Source organism: Abrus precatorius, unplaced genomic scaffold (genome assembly GCF_003935025.1).
Source record: "Abrus precatorius isolate BTA unplaced genomic scaffold, Abrus_2018 Scaffold7, whole genome shotgun sequence".
Taxonomy (NCBI): Eukaryota; Viridiplantae; Streptophyta; class Magnoliopsida; order Fabales; family Fabaceae; genus Abrus; species Abrus precatorius.
This window is the reverse complement of record NW_020874417.1, coordinates 28,339,322-28,352,193: the sequence shown is the minus strand read 5'-3', so window position 1 is coordinate 28,352,193 and position 12,872 is coordinate 28,339,322. Positions and strand designations below refer to the sequence as shown.

Here is a 12,872-nt window from a genome sequence, read left to right as displayed (position 1 = left end):
TATGGTACAGATTTGTGTTCCATGTTTGTTGCATATGTATATTTATACCAGCAGCTGGGCCTCAACTTGACTCTATCAGTCAACCAATGGTTGTTTTCTTAGAATCCCAATCCATTTCACTGTTTAAAGCACGGGTCTTGTTGTCTACCAAAAAAAGTTAATCTTTTTCCATATAGAATTAGAATTGGTTCAAAATCATAATCTCATCTTGACAATTTTAGTTAGAGGTAGTCATCACTCATCACGTTGAGTCTGAATAATATTAATAATAAACCATTCATATGTGGCCGGTGGAGGTTGGAGTGCAACACATTTGTTACCATAATAACGGGGATGCAGTGGTATGAAAATAAATGAGTGATACTTTAGTAATAGTTACAGTGAAAATAATGATAATAATAGAGTTAGGGACAATAATAGTAAAAGAAACAACAATAATAATATTTAAAGATGAAAATAGGTTAAGTCACAGGTTAAGAGTTCTACGACTTACATCAGATCAAGGTATATTTAGGGGGAAAAATTTGCATCAGGGCTTTTTTAAAAATATATTTAGTTACAAGAGTAGTTCCTGAGTCAACCAAAAAGCTTTTATGTATGCTGGGCCAACTTATTTAAGTAAATAATAGTAATGATAATAATAAAGTGAGCCCATAATAATTATATAATTTTATTATACTGAATTTATATAATAATATTTAAACTTGTATATTTATTTTAAAAAATTGTATATAAGTTTAAGTTTATTAGTGTACTTACAAATATATTTTTAATTTATTTAACATACTTTATTATATATAGTAAACTTTTAAATAAATTTTCACGTTGGATTAAATTTTTAAAATAATCAGGTCAAACTTAAAAAAAAAAAACTCATATTATATAAGCAGACTAGATTCAAACTTTAAATTTAGAAAATAAAATAGTGTTTGAACGAGATAATTATTTTAAAAAATAAATTTTAAGAAATTTAAATTATATTATTTAAATTATTATTATTTTAAAACATTTTATTTGGATAGAATAATTGAATTATTTTAATTTCAATTAATTTTGTTAGGATAGAGTAATTAAATTATTTATATTATTAAAAAAATTATTATTATATTTGATAAAATTAATCTAGAGTATAAAATTTAAATTATTAAATTAATCAAAGCTAAATAAAAATATGAATGAAACACACAATAAATGAAAAAATAATTTCAAATTATTACTTTTTTAAGAATTTCAATTTCTTTGATTTTATTGTATTAAAAATCTCTACTAAAATTTCTAGAATTTTAAATTATTTAAAATTCAATATCCAAAAAAATATATTTTAACCCATAAAATTTTAATTTCTTTTAAAAAATACTCATCTCTAAGTTCTTGAATTTGATAAAGTATAGTATAACCATCCTATTTCCCACCCCTTGATTATTTACATGTGGTTGATGTTAGCCTTACCATTTGATAAGCACATGGTGTAAACAAAATCTACTTCCTCACCAACAAAATCCTGAGGTGATGAAGGGGTTGGAAGATTGCAAATAGTCAATGATGCACTTACATGGCACTAAACAGAAGGGCATATTAGAAAATTCAATAATGTGCTAAGCTAATAGGTGACATGTTTAACTAAGGATAAAATTAAACACATGATATTAGTTTGATGCAAAGGAGAGAGAAATGTTGTTGTTTGACACGTGTAACAGGGCTGATGCATCTGGACACAGAATTAGTACTAGTTTAAGAAGCATAATCTAAAGAATGCACATAAAATAGTAAGGTTAGTGAGGTTTTTTAGAGGTGAAAATTACAAGATCCCCAATGGGCATTCCCCAGGTGTTGGATTGCTTACCTCTTTCGGGGATCGATGTATAATGTCATTAAAATAGAGTAAAAGTGGATGCCATTTCGGGTATTGGATGAATTAAATATTATCGTCATGATGGGTTGAACGTCACTTGGGACAGGTGTTGCCTCCTAATTATTTACTATATTTTATATAAACATGGTGCTTTCTCAACTGCTGGAACCATCAAACTTTCCATGCTTCTCAAAGAAATTGTAATATGTTGATTAAAACTTTTTATTTCAGTGTTTTTACCTTCCATTTATTCATACTTAAACTTGAAATTATATATTAAATTATAATAAATCCTATTAATTAATTTATGTGTTTGATGGTACATAATTAATTCATATTTTAAAATATTTGCAATAACTCTATAAATAAAATCTCATAATTGTAAAAATTGATCTGTTTGAATTAATTGATAACTTATTTCGTTTCAGTTCAAGTAAATTATAGGTGAATTGTGTCGTTAAATCAATGTAAACTAGTTTTAATTAATTTAAAATTAAGTGCATATAATAAAATAACATAAATTAAAAACGATAAACATAAATTTTTATTTTTATTTTCAAGTTTTTGTTAAATTTTTTATTACATTATTGATAGACACAAACTTTTATGCATATTCACAAACTTTTGTTACTAATGTTAATTACGTCATTGATAAACGTAAACTTTATTATGTATATTAATGATGAAAAATATTTTAATAAATTACTTAAATAAAAATAAAATAATTAATTAATAATAAACATATTAATGTATATTATTAGAATATCGTTAATAATATTGATGACTAAATAAATTACGCACCAATTGCTAAAATGATGGCTAGTGTGACTAAATAATATGTTTATTATTAATTAATTATTTTATTTTTATTTAAGTAATTTATTAAAAAATATTTTTATCTTTTAAAATTATATTAATAAAAAATGTTTTACCTAATTTTTTTTAATAAAAGTGACAATAGATATTTTTTTAAATAATTTGATAATACTTCTAATGCATTAAGTATTATTAATTAAATCATAAGAACTTTAAGCCAACCCAATATTGAAAAACGATTTTTTTTATATTTAATGAAATTTTCTTGGAACGAAAAACAATATTAATTAAGGGTTGTTTTCCTTTTACAATTAGTGAACCAATCAACTTAACGCCATCACAATGCAATGTATGTGAAAGTACAATTAAGTTTTTCTGAATAAGTATACATATGTTAAGGAAAACGATGCATTAAATTTATCAAATAAGTATATATATTATTTATCAATAAACCTTTCTCCTAGAATTTAAGATATGACTGTCACGGCGTGTGATTTAATAATTTTAATTTAAAGATATGAAAAATAAATTAACATATTTAAAGTTATATAAAACTATTTTTTTAATATAATTATGTACTATTACTGAAAGATCAAAGAGGCCGAATTCATACTTGACCATTTTATATTACTCTATATTCATATAACTTATTAACTCCCAACAAGGTAAGAATAGAAGTGGAAAAGTAAACATGTGATGGGCGATGATAGACACAATAAGATATGTGAAGTTTTATAGAACTATCAAATTTTTTAGGGTCAAATTTTAAAAATATTTTTTGCAAATGTAAACTTCGTTGTTTCCAATTAAAATTAATATAAATATTAGGATAAAACTATAAATTCTAAAATTATTTTTAAATACTTAATAATACTTATAAATTTAAAAACAATTTATATTTTTTTAATTGACAGTTATCATTCCTCTAATATCTTAAAAATAAAAGAATATTATATTTTTTTTAAAAAATAAACTACTGACTTTCATTATTTATTATATTTATTTAATATAAAATTGACATTAATAATCATTTTATATATGAGAGGATATAAAATACTCTTAATTTTTAAAGTACCATAAAAATTATCTTGTTTTAATAATATTATTTAGTTTAACAAAGTTTTAACTCAAGATTCATCCTAGATATGTTGTTTAATAATAATAATAATAAAAAAAGGTTGTTTAAGGGCGATTTTAGCTTTATTCTACATTCATGTTGTTTCTTTATTCTTTTTTATATTTTAAGCTGATATTACGGTCCTCCAAGAATTCAAGTCGATTGTTGATGAACAGTTAGAAATTAACTCAACTTAATTATCTCTGAAATTGAAAGCAACAATAAATAATCAAATTGTCTTGGTCAGTTAATTTGGTATATTTTCTGATAATTTCACCTGTTCACTGGCTACACCTTAGATGGAGCATCTATAATGCGTTTAATTTGTGTCTCAAAGGAAATAAGAAAAAAAGGAAACAGAAAAGAAGAAGCCTGAACCCCACTAAGCCTAATAATAATGTTCCAGTTCTTTTAATTTAAAAAATGACATATAAAAATGTATATATCTAGGAGACTCTACTAGTAATACCTGTGTGGTACGGATCGATCATCATCTTAATAAAGTAAAATCCATTATATATATACTTGTACTACTAGAACACTTTGTTTAACAGCTAAGCATGTGTGAGCACTTAAATTTTTTATAAAAAACTAAAGGTGAAAGAGAGGATCGCATGTGATTTCTTGTGTTCAACATTTTCTTTTTGTATGTGTATAATGTTTGTTCTTTTTGGGTGTCTTTTCAACATAGATTAGGATCAAGGTTTTGTTATTGCCACGGGGACACTTGAGTATTTAAAATGTTGAACCATTTGTCTTTCTGATAATTGTTTAATATGATACATATATACTGTGACGTGCCTTCTAGAAATTCATTTCTTAATTAGTGAGATCAAACTTTGACCCTCCCCCATTTAACTTTGATAAAATTTAAAAGTTATGAGTGAGTTTTTTCACATCAAGTTCTTAGAAGATTAATTTTGAGTTCATCGTCAACACAGTCCTAACATGACTAAGACCTCATCGTATGCTTTGTGTTTGTTTGTAAAGGAATTAATACTCCAAAAAGTATGAAAATTGATACAAAAGATATGAATATCAATTGTAGTAAAGATTAATCACAGCAGCTAATAGAGTTGGAAACTTAAGACAGTTAAGAAAAGCAATAGTCTATAATAACTTATTGTTAGGTTTCATGCAAATTGTATTATTTATTCTTAAATGATAGATTAACACCAAGTTTAACAATTTTAGAATGATATTACGATCTCTAAGAGCTTCACAGCATTACGTCTAAAAATTAAGTAAATAAACTTGTTTAAACCCTCTTTCACATCCACTAATGCTACCCGATCTTAAGCATTAGCAGACAAATCATTTTACTAATATTTTATCTAATCTAAAGACAGCTAAGCGAAGTTTTAAAATCGAAATTAATGTATGTTTCGGCGTCTTTCATTTTATTAGACTTAATTGCAATTTTTAATTCATGTCTGATTTTAATTATTTACATTTGATTCTCATTTTTTTAATTATTTAAATTAAGTCTTTATTTCAAAATTTTATCCAATAATTAATATAAATATAATAAAGATGTAAGATATCATTAATTTGTATAAATTCATAAAAAATTTATAAAATCATTAAATAAATATTTTTTATTATTTTTATTTAGATAGTATATTTTAATTCATTTATATAAAACAATAATATCTTATATTTTTATTATATTTTTTAATTATCATATAAGATTTTACTATAAAATATTTAATTTGAATAATTAAAAAATAATAAAAAATATATACAAGTAAAGTAAAAAAATTACACATAATTTAAAATATTAAAATTAAAAGTACACTTAGATAATTTTATTATGTGGAAATTCTGCTTGGAAAAGTGGAAATTAAAACTTCTACTTCTAAGGATATAAAAAAGAACTTGTAAACCACCACTAAAATTTAAAACTTCAAAGGATATAAAGAACATCTAACCACCACTAAATTAACCCCTAATAAATGAAGTAGATTGATTAGAACGCATAAAGGAATAAAAAAGTAGCATATCAGCAGCTGGTTTCAATAAAGAGGAAATATACTCATTCTTGGTTTGGGTGATTTATTTACTAGTTCAGCTTCAATCATTTTCGAAGATGTGATTTGACTCTCTTATTTATGAACGCAATTAATGTGTTTTTCTTTTAATTAGACTACAAATGATTTCGCATTGGCTATGAGGGAAAATGAGCAGGACATTCATATTTGCAGTGACTTTGTGCAGTCATTTTAGTTTATAATTATTTTTAAATATTACTTAAAGTTGTATTCAAAATCATAACTTATTGTTTTTATCTTAAATTTATCAATAACTTTTTTTCCCTTACCACCACTTTTAATGTGATATTATAAATTATTTTTTAAAAAATAACTAGTATTTAATATTAGTTATTGCATTTTAATTATTGTAACATCTGCATTATGTTTAATTTTTTAATAAAATACTTATAATGTTTAATTTTATTGCTTAAGTATATATTTATATCTACAAAATAAACAAATTATATTAAAATATTCAAAAAGGGATGATCATGGGTGAAACCGATCCCAACCAATTTGATTCTATTCAAAATAATTAAGAAAAAAAATATTATTTTGAGTGATTAGGTTAAATTGGATAAAAAATGCGGCTTGATGTTATCAAGTCGGGTGTTACATCGTGCATTGCTAAAAAACTTTTAACTTGACTTGACTACCTTAATTTTTTTCTTTTTATATTTTTTATTATTAGCATTTATATATATACACACACAATATGAAATTTAAATGATATTTTATTTTAAATAAAAAATTTAATACACACATCTCATATAAAAAAGTTATCAAATAGAATATTCTTCAAATATAAAAAAGATAAATTTTAATTATTGAATCTTATTATGAATATTAAAATTTAAAAAAATTCATATAAATTTTTTAATTAAGTGATTACGTGACTTCAAAAATATTTTGACGTTAATTATTTATGTATGATAAATTTAAACAGCATAATCATACAAGAATAATTAACATTAAAAACATTTTAAATAAAACTCATTTGTTTTAAATCAACACAAGACTCTTTTTTTTTTTTTTTTTTTTTTTTTTTGGTCTTTTGAGGTGATGTATCTCAAAGCTGCAATTGCACGTGTGGTGGGAAACATTATTTGGATGTTGATCTTCCAATTGCAAGTTGCGAAATTGTGTTAAGGTAGGTAATTAATTTAGTGATCTCACAGTTGTAATGTCACTAAAACAGCCACTCTGGGTAGCTAAATCTGACTAACTATTCATGTCTCTTTGACCATAGCAATCAAAACAGGTGAAAAGTTATGTAACAATTAGTGACTATAGGTTAAAGATCCAAATATCAAATGTTGCAAGAAATTTGTGCGCAACAATGGTTGCAAGAACAAAACAAGACAATTTATGGGTCATCACGCCGTTTGACCGTACCTTGCACATATATTCCCCCAAAAAGATGGTGCTCAGCGTACTTTTCAGAATGATTGTATAACTTCGATAATTCTGAGTATTATCTGCAGTTCCTTTCCCTTCTTCTTTTTGTTTCAGGTCGATTATTTGTACGTAAGCTGACAAATATTAAACAACCAATTTCAGCGTCAAGATTTTAAGTTGAAGTGTCTCATACTCACATGACAATCTATTTTGCTCCATTGCTAGGAACTTACGCGCTTAGAATTAAGATAGAAAAGTGATTATGGAAACTAATGTAGTGTGAATTGGCCAAAATCTTTCGGACGGTTCTGTTTTAAAAAAAAGAGCAAAAATCAAATTGATGATGAATTGAATGGCAGAAATTCGAAGAACGCGCTTCCACATCCCTGTCAAAAACTTTAGGACAACTAAGGGCATAGTGCAAACCAAACTAATTGTCGTTGTTGATCTGATCTGATCTGATCCTCAATATGTTGGTCGTTTGGCACTGCCAACCAATTTAGTGAATGCATTTTCTTTGGACAATAAAGATAATAATATCACTTGCAAAGTAATTTATTTGAAAAAAATGACTTTTTCTTCTTAGCACTGGATTTTGTTTGTGAAACAATTAAGAAAAGTACTTTCACTTTACATTGACCCACATTACCTTTGCGGGGCACTTTTCTACCTTAAAGCCAACTTTTTGACTCAAGGAAGATACAGGAGTATGCAATATCCATGGTCAATTAGTCAAACTTTGGATTATGATCCCATTCCAAACAAGATAACCACACGCTTGGGTAGGCTTACTTAGCCATCATCTCCACCATCTCGTACATTGTTTTCCAAATTATTTATTTGTTTTTCTATATTTTACTCAAATTTTTTCACTAGGATGAAGTTATAGGTAATAAGCACATATAAAGACCATTCTGAAAAATATCTAATTACTCTGTTGATGGCATGATATTAAATATATTTGAACTCACGGTGACAAAGTTTACGCACTTATTTATATATTGATATAAAGTAAATTGATAAGTCAGATTAGTTGTTCATGTACTTCAAATTTATAAGCACATTCTTGAATATATAGGAGAATGCTCGCAAGATATAGGTTGAGGACAAGTCATTTATATACATTCTTCTGGTAATAGTTTAGCTAGGTGAGACTTGTCTTACAATAAACGAATGATTGCCTAAGTTTGACTTAAATAAGCTAAATTTAAACTTAAACTTAATTCATTTAAAAATTTAGGTTTAACTTATTTACTACTTTGAAATGTTATTTTATTGGTTTAACTATATATTTTTTCATATAAAAGTATTATTATTTTTAATTAGTGTTAAAAAATTATTCAGATTTTAATATTTGCTATTTTAAAAATATTTAAAATTAATTTCTATAGTCGGTTGTTTTGTGTTAAATTGATAAAATTTAAAAATAAAAAATTTAATTTATTATTGTCACTTTATCATTAATTTTAATATTTTATTATGTAAAAATTCATATTTACAAAAGGAAATTGTAAAAAAAAATATTATCTTTAAAAATTAATAATTAATTCATCTTCTTTAACTTCCGTCTCATTTCTAATTCTTTAATCTCCTTTTCAACTATTCTCCTCTTGATCGATCTCCAACGCCGATTCCATGTCTCCATCCTTGTAACATCCATCAATGTAGTGAAAGTGATCTTATTAGGCTTCAAACCACTTGCACTTATCTTATTCCCAAGCTTCTTAGCATCTTTCAAAATCTCCAACCTTGCAAAGGTCGTTGATCAGCGCATTATACGTAATCAAGTTAAATCTAACACTCTAACTTGAAACTCTCCTCTACATCCTCCTATTTATAGTATCCATTTACTAAAGTATTGAAACTAACAACGGTAGGATGCAAACACCTCTTGGAAATTTTATCAAACACCAACTGCGCGTTCCTAACATCACCACCTTTACAGAACCCGTGCATCAAAACATTACAAATTTTTGGAGGACACTCACAATCCAAAACCTTCAATAAAAGTCCCAGAAGGTCCCATGAGTTTCAACTTCATCACGTGATGAAGCAAATGCCCACAAGCCCTAAATACTCTCAAATGAATTATTTTTAATTTTTTAGTTCTAAACATATTAAATGAAGGACCTGAATAGAACAAAGAAATAAAGTTAGTTCCTTCTCCTTTTGCATCAACCGTTCATACAAGCTATGCTTTTGTTCCTTCTTCTCCTTAGCATCCAATAATACACCTTTCACAATTGACAAGATGTCTTTGATCCCTTGAAGATCCTCGTACACATGATAGGCTCCAGAAGCTTCTTCATAAATGTTAGAAGCAAGCTTATGTAACAGTGATTCAATAATATCGAAGATGAAAAATTCGGCCATGTTTAAGGTAAGGTCGTTGGACTTTAACAAGGTCATCGTTACAATTTCATACATTTTTAAAAAGTCATAAAATAAATTTTAACAAGTTTTTTTAAAACTAATTTCAATGAGTACTATTTTTATAAAAGTAAAAAAAAAATATATATATAATTAAGCCTATTTTAATTTTATTAAATTTATTCTTTAAATATCTTTTCTGTTTATTAATTTAATATTTAATTGACGCTTTTAAGCTAAAAATTGATTTAAAAATATATAGAAAAGAAAATTCTCTTTAAGCATAAAAGTAAGTTAGTTAATATGAATATTAAAATAAAATTTAAAATTTACTCAATAATAACATTTTATAAATTATGACTTTATGCCATATTTCCATAAACTAAATTAAATTTAATTTCCAACTTTTAAAGCTTGACTTTATTTATTTGTACAATCCGGTCTAAATTAAATTTAATATAAACTAATTAATTTAATTAAGCATGTGAATTAGATGAGTATTTAATAAGCTAAACTTGCTAATACGCACGAATATGGATACATTTAGCAAATTAACTTCAAAAAGGTTGCTCAATATATGAATGGAAATGAAAAAAAAGGTAAATGAAGAAAATGAGATTACAACTAGCAAGAACCCGTGACAACCGATTCTAGGCACAACTCAAGCTATATATATATATATATACATGTGGAGGGAAAAATAATAGTATATAGTTCAAAGTTATAGAAAGAAAATTAATGTATGACTGGAATTGTATTGATTGAACTCTTTTTTTTTCTTTAAGTTCTATCTTCTTAATTTTATTCTCTAAACTCTGTACATTACTATACTAATAATACTTTTTTCATTGTAACCATTACAACCAGCCATGAATTTAACTTTTTATATTATACTCAACTAGGATGACAATAGTAGGGTATAGGTAGAGTACTATAATATCCATTATCATATTCACGTTTTAAAAAAATAACCTTATTCAACTATATACTTACGTAGGTATAAACATTAATTCCCATATCCGTACTCTCTGAGTATCGCATACCTATCTTGTATTTACATTTTATTACAACAATTTTTTAAACTAAAATTCTTAGAAATAATAAGTAAAACTAAACACATAAGTTATTTGTCAACGATAACCTTATCTTGTGTGAGATACGATCGAACAATAATGACAGAACAATAACGAGATAGATCTGTACAATGAGTGATCCTTCGTGTGGGATCACGTGGTGATCTCTTGTGGCAGTATTGACAACTAGCTCTAATGAATAATGTATCATAATTACTAGGTTTTTATGGAGTGAACATTGAGAATGAGAGTAGAGTTAAGACAGAGAAGTTTAAGTACTAAATGACAATGAAAAGTGGATAAATAAAATATTATTTTTAACTTTTGAATATGAAATTATAAGAAAAATAATAGATTCAATTAAAATAATATATATATATATATATATATATATATATGTATATATTAATACTAGTAATTTTCACTCATATATAATATGAAAGTATTTTGTCAAAAATATAAATTTTTGAAAAATTATTTTAATGAATTAAATATTTATAATGTATATAAATTTTAAAAGAAAGAATTTGTATAAAAGATAAATGTTCACAATAAAATTTTATAATAAAGAAATATACGTGCATGTATATCACAAAAATTATACTTTTTTATCCAAAGAAAAAATTAACACATAAGAATTAATAATATTTTTTTATATTTTATATCTTTTAAAAAAAATTGAATGTAAATAAATGATAAAAATAATATTATTTAAATTCAATAGATTATAATTGTACTTGTAATACACATGTTGAATAGAAAAATATTATTTTAAATTAAAATATAAAAAATAAAATTGAAATATTAATAAATAATAAGTTTACGGTAATAATAGGTGATTATAAAATTTATAAAATACTGATAATATATTTATTATTTATCATTTAATTTATGATTTAAATATCAATATAATTTTATTGACAAAAATATTTGTGTAAAAAATATTTTATATGTGTGTCATATATAAATAATATTTTTTAAAAAAGTTAATCTCATATCAACTGTGTAATAATTAAATTGTATTAGTCTAATTAAATAATATAAAATAGTAAATAAATTTTTCTATTAAAATATAAATCAAAATAAATTTTCTAGTATATTTATTAATAAATATATTTTTATAACTTCATATAAGTTGTATAATAATATAAAAATTCAATATGTGACACCCTAACGTCACAAGCTTCAAATACAGTAAACGTATATTTAAGGGCATAATATTTTATCGTAATATCACACACACCTTCGTAAATATAGGAGTTAACGTGCATAACCAAATATTCATTTAATTACTTGTAATTTAAGTGTGCATCATCCATAACATTCTTTTTATTTATCATGTAATCAATCTAAGTGTAATTTTAAAGGCTAAACTTATTTGTCAAGCAAAATTTAAAATTAACTAATTTACCATACATAGTCATAAACATAATTCATTTGGAGACTAATAAAAGATAAAAGAGATCCCAACACATGTCATGGGGAGAACAAACTACACATCATCCAAAGTATTCAAAAAGTAAGTAACAATCCCCATTTTAAATCTCCCAAAATTCCCATCATGCAAAAAGAAAGGGAACACACACATGGATATACATAACACTAAATCAATCAAGAGAACTATACTTCTATAAGGGATCAGAGTCAGGCAAAGTAGAGAGGGTAGCGTCCGGGTCGGAAGGCAAACTGGGTAGGTTCTCGTCTACATCTTCCAACCAGCCGGGAGTAGGTGGAGGTATATGGGAGTATGGGGAGGATAGGGGTGGTGAAGAACTACAATGTGAGGGTCCAACCTCATCAATGGGTGACAGACTGCGGGGTGAAGTAGGAAGGCGAGGTCTAATAGATGACTCAATCACCTGAATGTCCACACACTCAGGCACAACGAGAGGAGGAAAAGAGGGTCGAGGTACATGAGAATCGGGGGTACTGTTCAGGATAGGTAAGGGAACGAGAATATCAGCGTCTATGGGAGCAGGGGCAGCCACAGGTGGAATGAAAGGAAATGGTATACTGGTAGCGTACAAAGGTAGAGGAAAAGCAATCTCAACGGGCATATCTGTGATACAGCGAGTCTCCCAACCCACCTCAGTAACTGACCCAAGGGTCATCTTGGCGAACCCTTGATAGATCGTTTGCTGGGTAGTATCATCGTAGATCAATAAGTCATCATCAGTTGGGAGTACTGACACCTTCATCATTTCGGAACCCAT

At 25.9% G+C, this 12,872-nt stretch overlaps 1 protein-coding gene across 1 annotated transcript; it reads right to left on the bottom strand.

Annotated features, from left to right (window-relative positions):
• Positions 1 to 12,287: 12,287 nt before the first annotated feature.
• LOC113871723 (classical arabinogalactan protein 9-like) lies at positions 12,288 to 12,872 on the bottom strand. The gene has a single exon (XM_027508822.1). The coding sequence runs from the start codon at positions 12,870 to 12,872 to the stop codon at positions 12,288 to 12,290; it is 585 nt and encodes a 194-aa protein (XP_027364623.1).